The sequence below is a fragment of the Peromyscus eremicus genome, chromosome 9 (assembly GCF_949786415.1).
Source record: "Peromyscus eremicus chromosome 9, PerEre_H2_v1, whole genome shotgun sequence".
Lineage (NCBI taxonomy): Eukaryota > Metazoa > Chordata > Mammalia > Rodentia > Cricetidae > Peromyscus > Peromyscus eremicus.
This window is the reverse complement of record NC_081425.1, coordinates 102188580-102212721: the sequence shown is the minus strand read 5'-3', so window position 1 is coordinate 102212721 and position 24142 is coordinate 102188580. Positions and strand designations below refer to the sequence as shown.

General features: G+C 43.7%; 1 protein-coding gene across 2 annotated transcripts in view; it reads right to left on the bottom strand.

Annotated features, from left to right (window-relative positions):
• Positions 1 to 24142, bottom strand: part of LOC131919739 (ubiquitin-conjugating enzyme E2 E2) — a 304556-nt gene that overhangs the window by 33038 nt on the left and 247376 nt on the right. For both annotated transcript variants that reach the window (XM_059274172.1, XM_059274171.1), the window contains exon 5: positions 11972 to 12119. In XM_059274172.1, coding sequence (XP_059130155.1) covers positions 11972 to 12119 — 148 coding nt within the window. The remainder of the gene's footprint in view (positions 1 to 11971; positions 12120 to 24142) is intronic.

The following is a 24142-nucleotide window of genomic DNA, read 5'->3' as shown; positions in this document are numbered from 1 at the left end:
TGTGAGGCAGGGTCAGAAATACAGACTCAACCCATAAATGAGGGCATCTATTTATTTAAGGTCAGCAGCCAGTCAGTGAGAGGTGGGTCAGGACTCCAATATTCCTGACAACTTCCAAACTCAGGGTGGGCTGGCTTCTCGGACTTCATTCCTTTGACCACAGTAAGCTTTAACCTTGTATTGTGCTCACAATCCGTGTGACACTGGATGACGACAGGGCAATACTAGCTTCACTGGGGGGACATATACAAGGGGCATGTCGCGATGACGAGTTTTAGAAAAGTCAGGTATGAATGCAAAGGGGAGCAGGGCAACAGCTTAGAGCCAGACAATGAAGGCATCTCACACCACGCATTGGACCCCACTACTCGTGCTCAGGAGACTCAGAGCTCCACAGAGGTGGTGATGTCGGGTACACGGCCCTGCTGTCTACACGTCTACAAAACAGAGCATCACATGTTTATTATATTCTCTAACTAGGTGAGAGAGAACCACAGCATGAAGAAAGCATGTGTTGACTTAGACAGCAAAGGTCTCCACAATCCCACACAGTTTCAGAGCTGAGGGGACACCAGAACAAAGCCACCAGCCAGGCACACGAAGTAAAGAGAGAGTAACAGAGGGACAGGTGGGTGGCAAACAGGAACACAGTACACACTATACAAGTATGCATAATGAAGCCTGTGATTTTGCATAACAAATAATTAAAAACAATTCCAACAGATTGTAAAGAGGGAGAGACAGAGGCCAAGCCATTTCTCTGTGCTACCTTACATGAGGCTACACATTTTTATCTGTTTCTAAAATTGATACAAATGAAAGTGAAAATGAGTATGAACTACATTGGATGGTTTTTCTTTGGTGTAAAGTGTATTTTAAAATGAAATATTTTGCTATTGTATCTAGTAAAGCTACTATTTATTGTTTAAATCATTCTTTTCAAGCCATAAAACATGTAAAAATAATTCTTGCTATATCATGGTAACTAATAAAAACAAAAGTCGTTGAGATGAGGATGGTGTTTGAATAATAATAGGTTGTGACTGTCCAGTGCACACACCTCTGTGTGGAGAATGTGCCCATTAGAAGCTATGGCCCTGTCACTCAAGTCCAAGGTCATGGCTTCTTCTAGGTACTGTCTAACATGTAGCTGTCACATAGTTAAGAAGGAATGACTAAAGCGCTCCTGACATAAACTAACAGGGGCTGGAGAGGTGGCTCAGTGGTAAAGTGCATTCTGTGCAAGCATAAGGACCTGGGTTCGAACCCTTCCAGCCACATAAAAGCTGGCTACCATACCCGGTGCCTAGAATCCCATTGCTGGGGTGGGGGCAGGGCACAGGTGGATTCCAGGGCTTGCTGACCAAGTCTGAAACAGTAACCTCCAGATTCAGTGAGAGAGAGAGCCTGTGCCCAAAAGTAAGGAGCCAGAGAGACGGCTTAGCAGTTAGGAGCACTGGCTGCTCCTCCAGAGGAAGAGGGTTCAATTTCCAGTACCCACAAGCCAGCTCACAACCCTCTGTAATCCAGTCCCAGGGGATCAGACACTTTTTCTGACTTCCCAGGGCACGAGGCATACATAGACATACATGCAGACAACACCCATATACATTATATATATGATGGAGAGCAAAAAACACCCAATGTCTGGCATCTACACTTGCATACACAGGCATGCCACATACATGTACACACACACACACACACACACACACACACACACACACACACTAAACAAATAGCTACAGTTTGCTCTTCTTTCAGTTGTTTTAAAACATTTTTCTGGGTGCATGAAAAGATAAAAGAAATGAAAAGTAAAGTGAGCAACAGGTATGAGTGAGAAGTAGCTGGGACCAGGAGGCAGGAGGACAGAGGTTGGGGGCAGGGCAGGGGAGAGAGGAGGGGAAGGGCAGAGCTCTGGAAGCTACCAGAAGCTCTCCTGCAAGAGGCACTGCTGTCCTGCTCAGTCAGAGGCTGCAGCTCCGGGATTCCTGTCAAGGGACAGGCACACACTGGGCTCAAGGTGAGGGCCAATTGGTTTGGGATGGAGGCAGAGTTCATGCTATAGACTGGTTACACTGTCCGAGCTACATTACTGATGCAGAATGAGTGCTCCCCAGGCTTCTGGTGCAGGTCACAACGCAGGCAGGACCAACAGAGGGTCACACCAGGCTTGGGCAAGCACCGCTCTATCTGGCATACCAAACCTTCCCTGGGGCCAAGGACATGGTTCACTCTCTCAATTGCCCTTTCTATCAAGATTCTGGAAGGAGATTGGTAGAAGGCAGTCCTGGACAGGCCGCAGTGAGAATGTGAGAACCGGCCAGCCACGCTGCTGTAACCACAGCCCTGAAGGCTGAGTGAAGATTGCCATCTTCCCTTCAGTTCTCATACCTGCGCCCTGAGGACATCAGACACCACTAATGAAACTGAAGAGCACAGGCAGTAATAAATCCTTCAGGCACTGAAGCGTCCACCCGGGGCTGGGGCACAGCACAGGGGGTCACTGACCCAGTACACCTGAGTCCTCCCTGCTGGGCAGGTGTGCTACGTGGTGGCCTGAGATGGTAGGGTACTCTGAAAGGTGGAGGGAGATGGAAATGTGACGACCACATAGGGACTGGACTTAGGTAAAGAAGAAGTTCTGCAGTTTAATAACAGAAGCTCATGGGCTCTGGACTTAGGTTCTCGAGCCCACCAGAGCCAAACCTTTAATCTGTTCATACACTTCACTCTGCTGTGCAAGAGTCAAATAACCTACAGTGAAACACATTTGCTCAATAAAATAATTACAGCAGATGCAGAAGTTATTTAAAAAAGCACAGATAAGGCTACAGGAAAGAAGCAGTTTTATATATATATATAAAATCTATCAGAATACATGGAATGTTTCAAAACAGGGATGTGTTATCTGATAGTCAGAGTAAAACAAAGCAAACAGTAAGAAAACGAAGTAGCACACCAACATACATATATTAATAAAGAAAAAAAAATCCCTGACTTAAAACACACAATTCTTTCCCATTATTTATTCCTTTAACCTTAGAGTGGGGAGATTTAACCATTTGAGGTCTCAAATCACCACCATCTTTAATTACTTTCACTAAAGGAATAATGAAAAATACACCCATTAACATCCAAAGCAAATGTTCCTGACCCGACATTCTCAAGGCAGGCCAGTCTCAGTGGGCTGCCTCACGCGTTCTTCTGAGCAGACCCAGACCGGGGTGAGCAAATCGCCTTTTTTATATTTAGGATTTGTGTCACTTTTTCAATTCCTTCCTTCCTTCCTTCCTCCCTCCCTCCCTCCCTCCCTCCCTCCCTCCCTTTCTTTTTTTGTGACAGGGTTTCTCTGTGTAACAGCTCTGGCTATCCTGGATCTCGCTCTGTAGACCAGGCTGGCCTCAATCTCATAGATATCTGCTTGCTTCTGCCTCTGCCTCCTGAGTGCTGGAATTAAAGGCGTGCGCCACTACCGCCTGGCAATCTTTTCATTTCTACACAGGCTCATTATGTAGCTTACATTGGCTGCAAACTGGCAATCCTCCTGCTTCAGCAATCTCCGCCCCACCCCAAGTTGAGGGTGACAGGCATGCCCACTGTCCATCTCACTGTTTCCACCTGTCTTGTTAGTGTCCTCCACTGACAGTGGCCTAATCACAGCTCTGGTACTTTTGTCCAATTCCCTAACGAACTTTAGACAAGTTGGGGGAAGAAAACATCTGAGATACTGACACAGCACAACATTTAACAGCGGAGAGGCTGGTTCTAGTAGAGAGGACCTCAATTTGGGAGAATGTATGAATCAGCACTCGGGGATCCAGGCCACCCAACGTCAGTATCAAGTCACTGGTGCCAGCATGGTGGAGGCACGAGATCCTATTCCTAGCACTAAAATGAAATGAACAGACTAAAATAATAAAAGAAACTAAAAGTACATAAGGGTGATTCCTGAGGAGGAAAACTCTAGGAGAGTGTCTTCTAAAAAGTAAACAGGAGAATTTTCATATTAAGTTCAGATATAAAGCTTTTAACGCAAACAATGTCCAAACTGACAAAATCAGAGAGTATCGCTACAGGGAGAGCAATAAAAAGTGTGTAACAACAGCTGATCTGTGTGTAGATTTTCACTGAGAGGCCAGGAAAATGTGCAGAGAGAAGAGCCAAACAGAAGGCCAAAGCCAGGGTTAGAAGCTGGGACCCGTCTCCACGAAGAGACCACCCAGTGTAAGTCACGGACAGCGCTGAATCCAGCTGAACCTGAGTTCCAAAAGCAGAAGGTTCAAGTGAAAAGCAAGTATTGACCTTTAATGATGCTTCACTTAAGAAAACATTTTAAGACTTACTTATTTGTATCTTTGTGCATGAGTGTTGCCTTGCATTGTGCACGCCTGGCATCTTCAGAGGCTGGAAGAGGCATGGGATCCTCTGGAGTTACAGCCAGTTATGAGCTGCCATGTAGGTACTAGGAATGGAACACGAGTCCTCTGAGAGAGCACATATCACCTCTCTAGCCCCTTAGAAGTTTTAACAGGGACCATCTTAATAAAAAACAAAATTTCCCCAAACTCAAAGCACATGGACATTCTGAGTCTACCTAGGGCCTGAGCTCCCCAAATGCTACTCCCAATGTAAAGGAATAGGATTTTGTTGTTGTTTTGTGTGTGTTTATGTGTCCACTTACAATACCGATACTTTAAATCATGAACCAAAACCCTCCTCCAAATAGTATTTTGCACTTAAAAACTTTTTATCAAGTTAGAGACAGGCTGTTAACTTTCTGAACGCATGCATGGTTAACCACAAGTCTGCATTGCCCACATGACTGACAGGCATATTCGAACAGCTACAGAAGCATTCTTCGTAATGCTGATGTGACGCTGCCCAGTCTTCCAGAGATCCTGAGACACAGCATGCGTACTTCCCTCATGTCAACATGCCCCTTCTGAAGGGAACAGGGTGGCTGACCCTCCATCTGCTTCTGTTCTAGTGAGAAGCCACATTCTTCATACACTGTTGGCTGAGTGCTTGCTTCTAGAATTTATCTTCCCTCTTTGCATCTTTTCATATTTATTTATTTTACTTTATGTGTATGAATGTTTTGCCTGTATATACATTTCATGTGCGCTTTTAGATCCACTGGAACTAGAGTTAGGATGGTTGTGAGCTACCATGTAGGTCCTCTGCAAGAGTAACAGATACTCTTAACTGCTGATCCATCTCTCCAGCCATAGAATTTTCTTATGAAAGATACTGCTGGCCTCTAAAGCTAGACAAGCTGTGAAAACTAGCTTTCTTTCCTAACTTCTCTGATACAGCTGCCTTCTACTGTGTATGAATGTGCTCCCTTCACAGGAGCCAGACCCCACACCAGCCACTGTGACAATGCTCTGAACAGAAAGAGGGTGGTGTACTGAACAGCCCCCTCCCCCACATAAAGGTGTGCCCCGAACCTGCCCACAGCACAGCTGGATAGGCCTCTACTGGCTGTTCTAGGTACCTGAGCCCCACAAATAATACAATTTACCTGGGGCAACACATTCAGAGGAGATGAAGAGCTCACTCAAGGGGAAACCATTCACTGTATGTTCAAGAAAAGATAAACTCAACTTTCAAAGTGTTAACTTGGCAGGAGGTTTCTCCGTAGGACACTCTCAGGCAAAAAAGCTTTGAAATGCATCTAATATTATTGATTTTTTTTGATGGTGTTTTGATAGAAGGTCCTTGGTTGCCTAGGCTGGCTTTGAACTTGCTATACAGCTCAGGACAACTTTGAACTCCAGAGCCTCCTGCCTCTACCACCCAAGTTCTAAGATTACAAGTGTGTTTTATCATGATGGATTAATGTATTTTAATTTATAATTTTCCTGGGAACACATCTATCATGTAAAGAATATGCTGGGACTTTAAACAAATTCACATACTGCTTCTTTAGTGATTCTTTACCAGTGTGTCAAAACTGGGAGTCCAGCTGTTCTAATCAGCGTCGGGCTCCACGGTCTCTTCATTGTGAAGAGAGAGAAGGTAGCCAACGAGGCCGCACACAAACAGTGAACCTGACATTTTACAAATAGCTTTTTCACCAAATGAAAAACTGAGCTAGAGAGCGAATCCAGCTGTGAAAGACCGTACTCTCGACCCTGATTCTTATGATTTTTACAATTATAAAAATATGAAAAACTTAAACCTTGCTCAGCACCTGTAACATCACGTGCAGGCTCATTACAACCCATTTCAGCCCTTCCCTTGGTAACACCTTCCATTTGTCCGCATCATATTTGATTGTACAGAGTAGGACTTGAAATCAGCCTGTGGTACTCCAGAAGAAAGCAGTTCTTCACACATCAGTGGTGCCAAGGCAGCTGCACGTTGTGCTAGGCACTTTTCCCGTCTCTCATTGGTTTTGGTGTGGGTGTATTGTATTGTTTATGTGCATGCATGTGTGTGCTTGAATTACGTGGAGGCTTATCTTTTCTTGAGAGCCTCCACCTTATTATTTTGAGACAGTCTCCCAGTGACCCTGAAGCTCAGTGATTCAGCTAGGCTAGCTGGCCAAGGAGCCTCAGGGACCTGTCTGTTTCTACATCACCCTCCTCCAGCAAGAGAGTTTAAGGGTGTTCCTCCACACCACGCTTTTAAATGTGGGTTCTTGGAATCTGAACTCAGGTGTGGGCGAAGTATTTTATTTTATTTTTATCAGCTAAGCCATCTCCCCAGGCTGCTTGTTTCTTATTTTAAACAAAGTTGGAGTCCTCAGAAGAAAGCTAGTGTCTGCAGAATCAGCAGCAGTGGCTGTCTAGAAAAGGCAAATGTATTTTGCATGCCTGCTAGGAAAGTCTATGTAATAACTGGTTGCTTATATTTTTACAGGTTTTCATTTAGGTAACAAAATTGTTCCTGTTCAGTTTTTAGGTGAGGCAGGATGGGGCATGAGGAAGCACAGCTCTGAAGCTGGAAAACGTGGGATTCTGCTAAAGAGCCCAGGTACCTTCAGTCCCTCCAGCAGCTCACAAACGCTGTCATCCCCCCAGATCTAGACCAGTTGAAATATTTAATCCTGCTTTATAGGCCCCAACCCACCAGAAGCCATTATCAAGTATAAAATCTCAATACTTCGTAGTAAACTTCACTATGTAATCAGAGTCAGGCAAAGACCGGCAACCAGCTAAGGCCTTGGAGACAGCCACAGGGAAGAGGGATAGCTGGTTTAGAACACTGTCCTTAGTGGTGGAGAAGAATGGGAGGACCACAGGAGAAGAGCTCTGGGAGCAACTGATGGTCATTTGCTCAGTCCGCGTGAGAAAACGTAGCTTTTACTAGTGACAGGGGCCCAGCCTAACTGCCATGGAGGGCGTGGTAACGAGTCACCCTTCTCAGCCGTTATTCTGACGAAGACCTGGGGAGATCTAAGACTGGGGAGACCTAAGGCTGGGGAGACCTAAGGCTGGGGAGACCTAAGGCTGGGGCAGCTGACACTCATTTTACTTTCAGATTCATTTTTGCTTTACGTGTGTAAGTGTTTGTCCACATGTATGTATGCACAGCATGTACGTGCTTGGTGCCTGGGAAATCAAAAGACAGCACTGTATCCCCTGGATTGGAGTCACAAAAGGTTACACATGGCCATGTGGGTGCTGGCAACACAACCCAGATTGTCTGCAAGAACAGCAAGTGATCTTCTTAACTGCGGAGCCATCTCTCCAACCCTGTTATTCAATTTTTTTTTTTTTTTTTTTTTTGTTTTTTGAGACAGGGTTTCCCTGTGTAGTTTTGGTGCCTGTCCTGGATCTCACTCTGTAGACCAGGCTGGCCTCGAACTCATAGAGATCCGCCTGCCTCTGCCTCCTGAGTGCTGGGATTAAAGGCGTGCGCCACCACTGCCCAGCCCCAATATTCAGTTTTTAATGGAAAGGTGATGGGCGATGTGGCCTGAGCTGTTTTCCTGCTGCAGAGGGGCAGATAAGACATCAAGGGGACTTAAAAGGGATGTGGAAGAAAGCACGGAGAGCCAGAGCTCGAGCCCAGAAAATCGCTGCAGAATATGACAGCCAGTCTCCATAGCTTACAGATTAGAGAAATTAAAATACCTTCATTTTGGGAAATTTCAAACATATTCAATGTAAAAGAATAATATTAAGAACTAGCACATATTTCTCATTCAGAATCAATTATTACAATGGCAGATCTTGGTCTCTTTTATACCCTTAACCCTGCTTCCAACTTTTCTAGACTATTCAAAAGTAAATTTCAGCTACCAAAAAGTTATTCGCAAACATTTCAGTCCAAGGCCTAGATTAAAAAAAAACAAAACAAAACTCATACTCATGATCTTATTAGTGCCACTAAAAATTTCAGACAGTTTTCTAACGCCAAATGCCTTTTGTTCAAATTTCCACCTCCTCCCTAAGAGTCAGAAAGGTTTTAGAATTTAAAAAAATGATATCATACCAGAAATATGCTTAAAGAAATAAACCCTTAACACCTGAGTGAGTCATAGCACTGTGTGGGGCCTGGTGGTGCACACCTGTAATCCTCTGGAGCCTGGGCTATGTGGTGAGAAGTGATCTCAAAACCCCAGGAGCAGCAGCAGCGGGCTGAGAAAGGCCAGCTGAGCTCCATGCACAAGTGTATCCCCCGCTTTTCAGGTAAACAGGCTGCGGATATTTCTAGTTACTGACTACAGGGAACCTTATCTCCTTGTTTTGCTCCTGGTCTACCTGATTAAGTATGTGGCAAAATACTCATTATTTATAGGTATGAATACCTCAACATAAGCACATTTAAAATAATATTCAAAGAAACAGATTTCTTATAAAATTACCACTTAAAAATATAATACTTCTATTTATTCTTTGAGAATTTCACACTTGTATTTAATACATACAAGTATGATCCTCTAACCCTTCCATAGTCCCCTTCCACATCCCTTCCCAACTTCATGTCCTTGTAAAAATAATCCACTGAGTCTAAATAGTATTGCACACATGCACATGACTTTTATTAAACAAACACACTAAAATAAATAAACTTAAAAATGTGAGACGGGGCCTCACTATGTGGCTCTGGCTGTCCAGGATTCACAATCTTCTCCCAGCCTGCCCAGTGCTGAGATTACAGGCATATGCCTCTATACATGGCTCAGAACTTCAAATCTGTATGTGCAGAATAACCACTCGAGAACAGGGTTTGAGGGTCACAGACTTCCATGAAGAGTGGCGATTCTCTTTCTTGCTCACTGAGCAGCACTAAGCCACACCAAAGGACAACTTTGGGCAGTCGCTTCTCTCTCTACCATGTGGATTCTGGGGATTAAACTCAGGCGAGCTGGCTCAGGAGCTGCCTTAAAATTGACTTCTACTTTCTATCAAGAGCAGCCTAGGGAGGACACAGAGCACTGCTCTAACAAGACATAATTTTTGTTTTTGTTGTTTGAGACAGAGTATCTCTGTGTAGCCCTGGCTGTCCTGGAACTCAGCTCTGCAGGCAAGAGCTAGCCTCAAACTCAGAGACCCATCTCTGTTGGGATTAAAGGTGTGTGTGCGACCACTGCATGGCTTATTGCTTTTTTTTTTTTTTTTTTTTTTTTTTTTTGAGACAGTGTGGCACTATGTAACCGAGGATGGCCTTGAAATTGCAACATTGATGCCTCAGCCTGCTGAGATTACAGGTGTACCTCACTACCCCTGGGGCATTCTTTTCAATGGGTCAAACATGCTTGAAATAGACAACTATAGGATGAAACGATGAAGAGATCAGTACATAGTGAACTACTGGTAATCATCTTTTGAGTTCATTAAATACACGTCATTGATTCACACAAGATGATCTTATTTATTCATATTGTATCAAGCTTATCTCTTGATAATTCAAAGATCAGTGAGACTTAAGTTCAACTTACATTTAAGGAGAAAAAAAATCCTACAGAGGTTGAAAATAACCTCAGCTAACAGTGAAGAAGTCCACTAAAGACTGGGGGTTGTGATGTGTTTAAGGTAGACAACTTGCTATGAGCATCATTGAGACAGCCTGCTCATGCCTGAGGTGATCTTCCTGCTTCCATCTCCTAAATGCTGAAGTTACAGGGATGAGGTACCATGCCTTGGTGACATCTTCCTTTAAGAATCAGAGCCAGGGTGATGGTGCACCCTTGTAATCCCAGCACTTGGGAAGATAAGGAGAAGGATCAGGAGTTCAAGGCTACTCTTGGCCACATAGTAAGTTTAAAACTATTATTTTTTTCTGGCCTGATATTCTGACTGAACAGCAGTATTTAAAAAAAAAAGTGTTACTTCTTTTGTGGGAATGATGCAGGTCAGACAGGGTCTCAGTGTGTAGCTCAGGCTGCTCCCCTTGAACTCTCAATCATTCTGCTTCAGCCTCCCAAGTGGGTGCTGGGATTACAGATGTGCCCCAGCACCCCTGGCTGAGGCCAGAACCCCTGGCTCAGAATATGTGAGATTTTGTTTTGGTCAGAGGTGAGTTTTACCTTTATAGACAATGGGTCTGTAATTTTTTGAGACACAGCAACACCATCCAAATAAACAAACAAATAAAACCCAACTAATTAACCAAAAGTTCCAATCCTCCCTCCCGCTGCAGGACTTACTGACAGTCATCTCTTCAGACAGGGGCGGATGAGTTCAGGGGACCTGTTCTGAAAGTGGGTGCTCAGAGCTTATTTGGGGTAACAGGTCACAAATCATCAAAACAAAAGCAACAACAAAGAAAGCCTCCTTGCAACATCACCTCTAAGTGAAGCGTACATGTGACAGACAGAAAGGGACACTGTCCGGAGGGGGTGGGTCTGCAGTAACAGTCAACTCTCTTGGTGTCATCTGATAGGACTTTACTATCTACCTGGTGAACTAACTGAAAACATTTCACAATGGCCCTATTCAGGAGGTAGGATTTCATGGCAATGAATAAAATACCGAAAAAAGCAAGTTCCATGGAGAACATGAACAAACTACTCTGGGTTCCTGTATTTTCCAGAGTAAACCCATATATGAACATAGCCCTGTAGCTAAAAGAAGGTTATCAAAGGCACATGGCCATACTCAGGGGAAGAAACAGAGCTGAGAACCTGAGTGCACAGCACAGCAGTGGGACACCATGGTGTGTCCACAGCCACGTTTCCTGGCAAGCCCTGTTTCCTGATTCAGACCCATCAGCTTTTTGCTAACAGCTTACCAGGACGCATGGCTGCTGTCACGTTGGAGGTCACATCTGTGTGGTGCTGCCTTGTCTGTCATAAGATTTTAATAGCCCACATCTCTCAAATTAACATGTCTAGTAGGCATCTAATTAAAGATTAAGCTATTCAATTTTAATTTTTATTGTTATTTGGTAGAATAATTTAATGCATTTTAAAATAGACTTTTCTCATTTAAAATGATTTTTCATTAAGTTTTATATTTTGTTTAAAATTTTTTTTGGTAAATTGTGGGGGGCCTGCCCCCACCTTTCACAGGGTTCCTATGAGGAGGAGAGAGGCATAAGGAATTAGTAGGTAGAAAGATAGAGGAGATGAGACAGACAGAAACACAGGATAGCTTCGAGAGGACTTGGATCAAAATCCACTGGCCCCTTCTGGCTCTTCAAAAGGGCTTTTTATGGGAATGCCAAGAGGCAGGGCAAAGGCCCTCCCCTTGCTAGATCAAAGCATACCACACATCCAAGTGCAGACCCTTCCAAACACCTGGTAACCACACATGTGGTCAATCCATCCCCTTATGCAGCCCTGCTGGGTAAAGCAAGCTCAGATCTCACTAGGAAACCCCTGTGGGCTCCCATAGTAAATAATGTTTTAAAAAGGTAAATGAAAAGAATCAATTAAAAAAGAACACAGCTATACAGTATGGAAAGTTAAAATCAACAGTAATGAGCAGCCAGGTAGGAAGCACTAGCTGTAGCAACAGGTTCAAGGGCACCGTGCCCTTCTCAATCTGGTACCAGATCCAGGGCCACTCACCAGGGTTGCAGTCTGTGAGGAGTGAGCAGATGGACAGGAGGACTTTAGAGATGGTCAGGGCTGGACTCCAGTTGTCCTTGAGGATGTCCAGACAGATCACCCCTTGGCTGTTGATATTACAGTGATAGATTCTCGTTCGGAAGGTGACCTGGGAGAAAACACAAAGCCACTGTAAGAGGAGATGTCTGTTATTAGACAAAATCCAGGCCACTGCTTAAAGCATTCTTGTTTTTAAATTAGGTACATGAAAATAATCAATAGATTAAAGATAAAGACAGTTTACAACAGGAAACCAACACTCCCAGCGGAATCAGAACACTGCTTCTGGGTATGGGGAGGAGTTTAAGCTTGATGTGACCACAGGATGTTTATGAGCAGGAAATGGGCTCTGACTTCTGAAATGTTTCAAAACACTTTTGGTGGTTTCTAGTTGCTTTACTTTTTACATTTAGAAGATCCAAAAACCAGAAAGCTCGAAAATAATACAATGAAGATGAATGTTCTTTAATAGAGTTTGAAAACATGATTGAGGGTATGTAAATATATCCCATGACTCTTTTATACAATTTTATGTTAAAACTGTATTTATTATAATTTACAAACCTATTCCTTATTAATTTTTATATTTGAGTGTACTATTAGTACAGTCTTTTTCTATGATAGTAAAATCACCATTTTACTTGTCTTAAATAAAATTCCTCTAGAGAGGAATGCGACTCAGTGGTTAAGAGCATCTCTGTTCTTGTAGCCGCCCCAGGTTTGGGTCCTAGCACTGACTGGTATGGTGGCTTACAGCGGCTAGCAACTCTGGTTCTGGGGAACACAATGCTCTCTTTTGGTCTCCAAGGGCACCAGGCACACACACATGGTACACATATATGCATGTATATACAACATTTACATATATATAAAGTAAAATAAAAATCTTAATAAAACCCTTAATATTGAACTGAGCCCAGCTCAGTTTTGGCTAAGCAATAGTAAGATTTAAAGGCTACTTATTATGACAACAAATTTATAAATGTTCTCAAATTTATAAATAAATCTTGGTGTTCTAAGGACCAGTCTGATACCCTGAATTTAATCATTGCTCAGAACCAGGAAAAAACACACATGACAGAGAGGCCTCTGTGGGGTCTGCCACTCAACCAGGCATCCAGCATCCATTCAAACACCAGGACTTGATGTAATTTGTATGATGCCACATTCCAGCAGGGCAGAGTCAACTTGTCAAAGGTTGTTAAACACCATATGCCCATTCTCAGGCTGGATCAGGATCCAGACTAGACTATGACAGAATCATGTCAGTCTACACTCAGTCTCTCTCCCTAACACAGATCTCAAACATCCAGAAACCTTGACGAAAGCAGAACCAACCTTCTTCAAAACACACAGCTGAATCAGCTAGGAAAATTCCTGGAGGCCACAACTAAAAACCCAAACCTACAGTCAGGAACAAGTAGGTAGCATGTGTGCTGTGGCAGGTTTGGGTACAAGGAAGGGGCTGAATGGTTGCAGGCTGTCTTAATAAAATGAAAGCTTTCACTTTGATAATCTTCATGGAGAAGGCAGATGAGCTCTTAGGCCTGTATGTGGCCAGGGGTTTGAAACCAGAGCCTGTACCTCAAACAGGACACTCAGTGGCTCATCTTTCAGGAAGTGGATGCCTTGGAGGAGAGAGCAAGGGAGCTGACAGTGAAAGCCTGGGTTCTAGACTGTGGAGAAGCATGAATTCTCACTATCAACAGATTCATCACACAAAACCCTACCAGAGAAGAGCTGACATGACTGCCTGACTTTTGGAGTAAGTGTATGCCAAGTGGGGAACACTGCATTGTGACAGAATGTATCAGGAAAACAATTTTGAATTGGCTGTAGCTAAACAGCTAAAAATTATACAGTAAAAACTGGCAGATCAATGAGAAAATGACATATTTATGAACAAGGAGGGATGTTTCACTATATAACTGTCAAGTCAACCAGACCAAATATTGGGAGGAATCCTGAAAATTTAAACCACAAATAAAATCAAGGGACTGAACAATTACAAACACTACATTTGACAATTAAAGAATATCGATTCCTGTCGATCATGAATGAAACACCTGTGAATACTGGCTGCATGCTGAGGCACGGAGCAAACCTATGGTCTCTCAGAGAACGGATACAAAAACCATAATGCAAGATCAGAATCGACACAGGAAAGAGCCCCCTCTGCCTCCGAGTCATGTTTGGAAACTGAAAAACACATTTGCAAATAATTCCCTTTTCTTGTTTCTTTCTGTTTTTTAGATAGAATATAGCTATGTAGCCCAGGCTGGCCCCAAACTATTGGTTCACATGCTCACACATGCTGTGATTATGAGATGCACCACCAAGACTAGATGCAAGTAATTCTTTGATTAAAACCAGACTAAACCCAACCCAACCCCAAAAGGCTCAGCTAAATGACAACACAGAGGTTGGGCTGCCATTATAAAAATCTGTGTCTCTAGACAAAACACCAGTCAAACAGACATGTCCATAAAATATATACATTTTAAATGCATATATTACTAAGTGATGAACTCACTAACAAACGAGCCAAGTGTCTGACCTAGAAAACTAGAACAGGAGAACAGGGGATATACAGCATAAAAGAATGAAGAGATGAACAGAAGTTAATCAATACAAAACACCCATTAAAATGTCCTTGGAGAAGTCAGACCGCTCATCCCCAAATGCTAAATGAACAGACTGAATTTTATTTTTACAATCCATTGTAAATGGAGTGGCTTATGCATGTGTGACATGAAAACACCCTATCAAGTATTAATTAATTACTCTGAGTTAGCTCTTAAAACACCTCAGTGAGGCAAGTATCAAAAGTTACGGATACTGAGGCCGATCTCTGCAGCGCAGCCTTGGTGCTTCTGCTGCCCCCCAACACTTTAATTCTGGGATACTTGTAAACTCTGCTGTAAGAAATAATACTGAGAGCCACATGCATTCTTGTCCGGCTTCCTAGTATGGCTGTATCTTGCAGAAGCATCACACACTGCAGACATAGACATTTATGCAGTCCCCTAATTCCTAGGTCTTTTTTTTTTGTTTTTTTTTTGTTTTTTTTTTTTTTGTTTTTTTGAGACAGGGTTTCTCCATGTAGTTTTGGTGCCTGTCATGGATCTCACTCTGTAGACCAGGCTGGCCTTGAACTCACAGAGATCCGCTTGGCTCTGCCTCCCGAGTGCTGGGATTGAAGGCATGTGCCACTGCTGCCCAGCCAAGAAGCTTGGGAAATCTGTGTTTTCCACAAATGAGTTTTTGTGGATTGGGATAAGTTTCCCAATAACATAATTGTGTGTAGGTTAAGTAATTGTCAAGTGACAAACCATGGGTGGAAATGACCCGGTACCCAAGCCAAGCAGGTGCTCAAAGAAGTGCTTACACAGTCCCAGCATTAATTTGCGGAGACTTGCACACTGCACATCGAAGGACACAGAACGTCTCTCTTTCCACCGGCAGCAGCAGGCCCACACCAGACACTGAAATGGTTACTCCTGAGCACAACTGACAACCAGTCCATGGGCTGTGTTATGACAATGATGCTTATTTTATAACCAGTACTGCGCAGAAGACAGTGAAGCAGATGTCCAATAAACCTACAACTCATAGGCAAGTTGATTTCATTCTGCTTTTTAAGTACAAAGTGTCAAATACATAACAATCATTAGGAAACCTAATATCTGAGAAAATGACTCTATGCCAGATATAATAAATGACTGACATATATCATCTGCTGTTAAAAAAACGACAGAAACATAAATAGAAGGGGTTGCCCTGTTTTCTACTTGTTTACATTTTCACAGGTCTCACACCACCCAGGCCACTCCGTAAGACACAGCACATTTACAGATTAATGTAAATCGGAAGGAACATACAGGATCCCTTCACCTTTCAGGAAAAAATTACTAAGTTTTATGTTTGGAGACACATGGGGTGGCAGTTATTTATCCTGAGATTAACAATAAAGCATAACACAAAATATTTGTAAAAACTGGCTAGAAGTGATTCATCTTTTATATAGCCCACAGCAGTATAAAAGTAAAATATATTTTAGCATAATTTAAAATAAAACAATGACTAATGTGCTAACAATATGGCAAATTTATGGTAATTACAGAATTGGCCTGATGCCTGCACTCTTGGTGAATGCTTACATAACATACAAAAGACAATATTTTGTTGGGGAGGGGCTTGAGACAGGCTCTCATTTTGTAACTCTGGCTGGCCTGGAACTTGCCATGAAAACCAGGCTGGCCTCGGACTCATAGAAATCCACATGCCTCTGTCTCTGGAATGCTAGGATTAAAGGCGTGAGCCACTGCATCCAGCTCAAAAGGCACTTTTTTTTGTTTTTGTTTTGGAGAGGTAGACAGCTTTAAAAACTGTGAGCGTTTCTATGTCTGTGAGGAGCCAGAGTGATACTGTCTTATATTTACAGCATGAAGTTTGAAAGTGTTGTGTGTTCATCATGGAGAGCTGTAACCAAAAACAGTACAAATGAAAAACAGTCAAAACTGTGAAATGTTTATGTTAGGATTAGACACTGTTCCAAGCTACTTGCATTTATTATACAATTTAATTTTCAGTCACCAAAATCTCATTATTACTCTCATTTTACAGAGTAAGAAACTGGAATACAAGCTTGGAGCAACTCAACTAAGTGCTCATCACTGAGTCAAGTCTAATATGAGTAAAGTTACAGAGAGGAAGGAAAACAAACATATTAACCTCCCCATTTGACTCCCCATGGCAGTAAAAAGGGAATGAGGCACTTATATGAATTCTAGTCTCAACAGTTCAGCTTCAGCTAGGAAAGCTGATGATACAGTGTCTCAACAGCTCTTCTAGACTGAGCTCTGAAGAGACAGGAGGCATGTAAAGTGACTGTATGAAACCATGCAGGGTGGCACTCACGTGATTAGCATTCCTACACTGACCTGGTACCTCTGAGCTTACAGGAAGACACGTTAGTGAGAAGTGTCACCTAACAACTGTCCTATCTTGGGGCAGTTTTAATGTCAGTATTTAGAGCAGGCTAGTCTTTAAGAGTCTGTGGAGAACACATACAGCAAGCTGGCTGACACCGTGCTCACTAGCCTGCACAGCCAGATAGGCAGCTTACCAGAGAAGGGAAGGGCACGTTCGACGTCTGTGAACCTGAGTGTTTTTATTTGGTGATTAATGTGGGGTGATATACAACTTAGATTCTACAGCAGAAACTGTGATCTTAGAGGGCTTCTCTATGAAGGGATACACTGGTTAAGAAACCAAACACTGGGTCACGTGAAGAAACTCTCGTTTCCCCAAGCTAGCTGAGGTCTTGGTGGCTATCACCTGCCTTGAGGAATCTGGCTGCTCAGCAGTGTCTATGAGATGGGGCAGAAGGCTGCCGCAGGAGTGAGCAGTGGGGCTTAATTTGCTCAGGGAAGCGAACTGGTGAAAGTCCAGGCCAGGGTTCTGCAGGGCCATTATAGAATGTTCCTCCTCAACCAGCCTCTCAAGGAACTGCTCCTTTGTGGTAGATGCCACTAACTCATCTTTTCAAAATGGTGTCTGTAATAGTTTCTATTGACGCAATAAAATGCCATGACCAAGATGACTTATTTTTAAAAAGTGTGTAACTGGGCTTACAGTTTAGAGGGTTTGAGTCCGTGACGGCAGAGTGAAGCTGTGACAGAAGAACAGCTGAGAGCTCACCTCTCAAACCACACACAGGAAGCACGAAGAATTAACTTGAAATGGGCTGAGTCCTCTGAAACCTTCAAGCCAGTTAGTTCCCTGTGGCACACTTTCCAACAAGGCCATACCTCCTAATCCTTCCCAGTTCAACCAACTGGGGACAAATTCAAACATAGGAGCCTACTGGGGCTCCTGTCATCCACTGTCATCCAAACCACCATCTATCTTAATGACCAATATCATGCAAACTTTTGTATACTACCAGCTGAAACATCAAACCAAGAAACAAAGAGAAGGAGAAGAAAGAAGCGTGCACAGGAGAAAGAGGGGAGAGACTGACAATTCACAACTGAGCTCTGGGACAGAATGAAAATCTGATTGTGGACATGGCCCATGCATCTCTGGGCAGCTGCTGGGCTGAGGCAATGAGAGAGGAAGAGAGAGGTACAGACCACAGTGAGCTGGACAAGCCCAGGACTCGGGTCAGGGCTCCATGCGGAGATGACTCCATGCGGAGATGATACACTTCTCTACTCCCAACTCCACAGCACAGGTCAGCTGGCTCAAGATTACACCAGGAACTCAACTGCTTCCCACACACCTCTTTGTGCCCCCTCAGGCAATGAACCATGAGTGGAACAACTTTAGTTTATGACATCGTACCACAGTCAAGAGCATATACACAACCTTGCTAGCTTGCTCTCAGCTAGTTTTCTTCACTCTTAGAGAGTTCAGAACCTCTGACTACAGAATGATGCCACCCACAACTGACTGGGTCTTCCCATGGCAATCAGTCAAGACAACCCCCATACATGGCCACAGGCCAAAGTGCTCTAGCTGCGTCATCATTAGACTTTTCCCAGGTGATTCTAGGTCTTGTCAAGGTGGCTGAACAGCAGTTGTTTCCCATTTACGTGCCCACACCTACATCTCTTTGAAGCTAAAGTCTTTTCCTGCCTCCCTTCTGGCCCTCTCACAGTCTCCTCTTGTCTGAAGTTATTTCTCTCATCTTTATCTCCACCTTGTGAGTTATGTTGCTTCATTAACTTCCTAGGAATCCTAAAGGCTGCCTTTGAGTTTAACTTTTTCCGTTTCCCAGCATTTTCTAGGAGACTACTGTCCTAAAAGGTTACATTTTCCCCAAGGCTGTATGCATGCCCCCATCTCTTGCACACACATAAAGCAAATTTTTTTTTAAAGGAGCAAATTTTTTTTTTTTTTGGTTTTTCGAGACAGGGTTTCTCTGTGTAGCTTTGCGCCTTTCCTGGAACTCACTTTGTAGACCAGGCTGGCCTTGAACTCACAGAGATCCGCCTGGCTCTGCCTCCCGAGTGCTGGGATTAAAGGCGTGCGCCACCACCGCCCGGCTCAAATTTTTTTTTAAAGGAGAAAAGGAGGAGTGAGGAGGTGGTGGTGGGATGAGGCTGAGAGTTGTATGGAAAAACACACACTCCATTTCCTAAGCGTGTCACCCTGCTGAGTCTTGTATCCCTAAGAGAAATCTGAAGTCCTATCCTAAACACACCAGGCTGCTTTCCCCCTTTCCCTGTAATTTGTAACATTCATCTTTGTATTGTAGGAAACCGGCTGCTGCAGTGGAACAACAAATATTACCTCTGAAAGCAAACAATTGCACGGTACGAGGCGTTTACACACGATGTCGGCTTCACTTTACAAAGACCATAGCTGTGTGCTGGCTAAATAAGGACCTTGGAAGTGAATTTCTGTAGACAGGCTAGCAGAGATGTTTATTTACTAGAGAATAAGTTTATGTAAGAATTTATATAAGCAGTTTATATACGATACTGATTTTTATTGCCTCCAAGGAAGACTAGAATGCCAACATGTATTTGTTTGATAAATAAATTAACTGGGAAAATATAAAATATTTATATTTGCAAAGAGGCCATAAATACTATAATTAAAAATGACAACAACCCATTAAGAACAGCCCCCAGGCTGACAGTAGGTTTTTTGAGGGGTGATGGTTAGAGGTATCAATTGACAGCTCCAGTAAGTTCTTAAAGGAAACTATGTTTTGTTCCTTAAATTTTGATTTAAGTTAGGGCAAATTTGTGGTTAACATTTTAGTTAGTAGAGAATACAGGCATCTTAAACATTAATTGAAGCACTGGTTAAGAGTCTCAGACATTCTATGAGTTGGAAGATGGAGGACTTACAGATCCCACAGGAGTGCCACACATCACTACATTGTATGTACTTTAAATAAAGTACAACAAGCTTCTCTTCCCAGGAGAGTCCTGTGCTTTTATTCTGACAATATTAGAAAAATACAATTTTTCAGAGGCTTGGATGGTCAATGTTTGTTATTTTCTTCTTCTTCTTCTTCTTCTTCTTCTTCTTCTTCTTCTTCTTCTTCTTCTTCTCTCTCTCTCTCTCTCTCTCTCTCTCTCTCTCTCTCTCTCTCTCTCGGGTTGGCATTATTTATTGACATATGGATTAAAGAACAAAGAAATCAGCCTCTTGTTTGTAATAAATAATAAGTACATCAGAACAATACAGAGAGAACGTTCACTATCACACTAGTAAGTCCTAAGGTTGCAATAAGGCTAGACATGTTAATGGTCTCACAACGGCACCGACAGATGGCCTCACTTTCTTGGATGTTCTAAGACTAAATTAGCAAGATTCTTTTCCCAAGCCTGTGCTTAAAAGCTGTATCATTACTTTATAGGCATATGACAGAGCAGTTCTGGTCTGACTGGAAGTAATTGTATTTCCCTTTAACAATGAAAATCATCTTATGATAGAGCAAGTCAGGAACTCACGGTGCTGACGGCCCTCTCCTCAGCAATCTCCCCAGTGTCTGCAGCCCCTGCTCCGTTCCTGCACGGTGATCAGCACTCAGAAATCCACCATGCCCAGATGCACTGGAGAGAGACTATGACTCTCCGGGGAATCTCACTGTTGAGGTTAATCTCTGCACTGGAAAGGTCTCTTCCCAGCTGCCATGCCCATTGGTGCCTCCCCTGGCACCTATGAGGCCCCGGGACTCTGGGACAATGATAAGACATACCACATCGGACAGGGTGTCTCAAAGGCTGGTGAGCACACCACTAGAGCACTGCACCTGCTCTGGTCGGCAAGAAGACAGATGCTGTGGAGAAGAGTGACAGACGGATGATCAAAATGGATGGGACTGAAAATCAACCTAAACTTGGTGCACTGCCATCCTGGGGTGTCCCCGGCTGTCTGCAAAGGTGATGCCATGGACAAAGGGGTGCACCTATACTGTCACACTGATGACCTAGCTGGCAACCCCAAAGTTATCCTGTCAGTTCTGGCTTTCAAAATGTTCAACAGTGGTTCTCAAGCTGGCAGTGAGTTGGCCATGAAAATGTTCACGATCCCGAATGGGTATATTCAGCTTCCAGAAAACCATGAGCACTGGAGCAGATGTTTATCACAACCTTAAGAATGCCATCAAGGAATATGGGAAAGATGTCACCCATGTGGGTGACATGATGGAGGTGGGTGTCACCCTATGTGGTGATATATTATTTGTGCTGAAATGTGATATTTTATTTGTATGTTAATAAATAAAGTTTGCTTGGAGATCAGCGGTCATAGTCAGAACATAAGCAGAAGTCAGGCGGTGGTAGCACACGCCCTTAATCCGATCACATTGTAGGCAGAGTCTCTGTGTGTTCAAGGACACAGCCAAGCGTGGTGACACACACCTCTAATCCCAGTACCAACCATAGGGACCTGGAGGTCTGTATAGACAGGCAGTGATGAGGAAGTGATGTGGCTGGGCTTAGAGCCAATGAGAAGGTAGAACAGGAAGGCAATAAAGGCGCAGGTTAGACAGGAAGCTATGGCGACGTGGTGAGCTAAGGTTAGTTGGCGGCTATTGCTCTGATCTCTATAGCTTGCAACTCTGTATTTGGCTCTGTGTTTCTTATTTAATAAGACTGTTTAGAAATTCGTCTACAACCCTAATCGAAACATCCTGGGAACAAAGGAGCTCTGGGGCTGCTGAAGATCGCAAAACACCAGCCAGCTACACTGACCAGGTTGTATCAGCAAGGATGTGGAGTCTTCAGAGACAGCGAATGTGACTTGGACTTTGAGATTCCTGATGAAGCCAGCTGACAGGTCCATCTCGCTGGCCTGTCTGGCTGACCTGTATAAATTATCACATGGAAGTATGCAGTGGTGTCCACTGAAGGCCCCTTTGACCAGGATGACTGGGAAGCCTGGTAGAAGTCCACAGCTAGTACAGGCATCCAAATGGTTGAGGATGATCTCATGGTGACCAACCCTAAGCAGACTGCCAAGGCTGTGAGTGGGAAGTCCTGCTACTGCCCCTGCTCAAAGTGAGCAAGATTGGCTCTCTGACCCAGTCTCTGAAGGCTTGCAAGCTGGCCCAGTACAATGGTTGGGGCATCATGACGTTCCTTCATTGCTGACCTGGTGGTGAGCACATCAAGCATTGGACACATCAAGACTGGTGCACATGCCTTGCCAATACAGGTATCAGGCCAAGTACCATCCGATTCTCAAAACCGAGGAGGAGCTCGGCATGAAGGCTAAGTTTGCCAGCAGGTCCTTCAGAAATCCTCTGACCAAAGAAACCACAGGCTGGCAACCCCTGGGACCCTCAGTCACTACTGGCTGCTTAGACCCTGTCCCTGATGTCACAGAGGAGGCTAAAGGCCAGCCGCTGATTGCTGGGCCTCTGAGTTACTCCCCAACATGCCCACCACTTCTTTCCTAGAAGATGGAAGCCATGCCTGACTCCCGAGAGCTCTACTGGAAATCCCAGCTCTGTAATCATGTGATTAGCCCAAATTATTTTCCCTGTCATCTCACTTCCCAGGTAGTGTTTGGAGTCCCTGACCTCTAGTATGATAACTGGGTGGCCACAGGCAAGACTCCCAATGGTTCTATGTGCAAAATAAAAACCTCAGTGACCCATTTTAAAAAAAAAAGTCATCTCATGAAAGGTTAAGAACAGAGAATACAAGAATACACCTAATACTGGCAAATGATTATTTATTTATTTAAACAGGGTCTTTCTACATAGCCCTGTTTGTCCTAGACCTCACTCTGTAGACCAGGCTGGCCTCAAACTTACAGAGATCCACCTGCCTCAGCCTCCTGAGTGCTGGAATTAAAGGCATGTTTCACCAGGCCCAGCTCCAAATTTTAAATAATCACAGTTTCATTACTGTTTATTGTAGTAGTAGCTGTTCCAGCTTTGACCTGGAAGTACTACCCCCAGTGAGGCTTCTAGTAACTGTCACGCCTACCTATGACCTGCCCCTGAGGCAGGCCGAGACGGGAACCCTTAAGACACGAGATCCGGATGTGCTGGCTCTCTTGGTTCCTGGTGATCCTGGATGCTGGATGGTAGACCTAGCAGAGTTCTCCAGAGAACACCACTGGACTACACTTTACCTCTCCTGGATCCTGTAACCAATCCTTTACTTGCTGTTAAGTTACCCCAAAATAAACCTCCCTTTTAACTACATAGAGCTGCCTTAATAAATCTCCTAATAGTTTGTTATTTCTGTTTTTACTGTTATTGCCTGGCTGGGGATTGGGCCAGGGCTTCATGCTAAGCAGCCATGTGCCACTGAGCTACACCCCAGCCTCACACATTTCACTTTACACCTTTAGTTTGAAGCAGGAACACCATTTTCACACATGCTGGTTGCTGTAATCGTACATTTGCTTCCTCCCCATGAAGATAGTTTCGGTTAGGGAGTCAGCTGGTGTAAGTCTTTTTGGTGACAGAGTTGTTATCCGAGGAGGACTAAAGTGGGATGCTCCCTCACTTCTCTGCCTTGTAGATTCTGTCCACAGTTACAGTGCAGTCTTGCTGACGTAACCTCAGAAGCCCAAGGCTCTGCTGCTGCTCTAAGGTGCTTTCGTGGGCCAGTGAGATGGCTCAGCGGGGAAAGGTGCTTGCTGTAAAGCCTGATGACCTAAGTTCGATCCCTGTAACCTATGTCAAGGTCCAAGTGGAGAACTGACACTGCAAAGTTGTCCTCTGACATCCCAGCCACGAATGTACACCTTCACTCACTCATCACACACACACCAATAATAAATAAAAATTGAAAAATACGTTGTAAATTATTTTATAAGCAAATAGTGCAAACACTCTGACAGTTACACAGACATACTTTCTAGTATTTTTGCCTCTCAAGGAGAAGAAGAAAACTGCCCTCTAGCTTTGGTCCTAGAAATTCTGTCATGAAGCAGTGTAAGTGGCATTTTGGTAAGAAAACTTTCAACTGCCTTTCACCTCTCCATGTGTGCAAATGAACCACAGTTTCTTCAGAGTGGATGATATAAGCAGTACACTCATAAAACTATTATTAATCTGGGGCTAGAGATGCCTCACTGCAAAGAACACTGGCTGTTCTTGAGAGGACCCAAGTTCAGTTCCTAGCATCCATACAGTGGCTCACAACC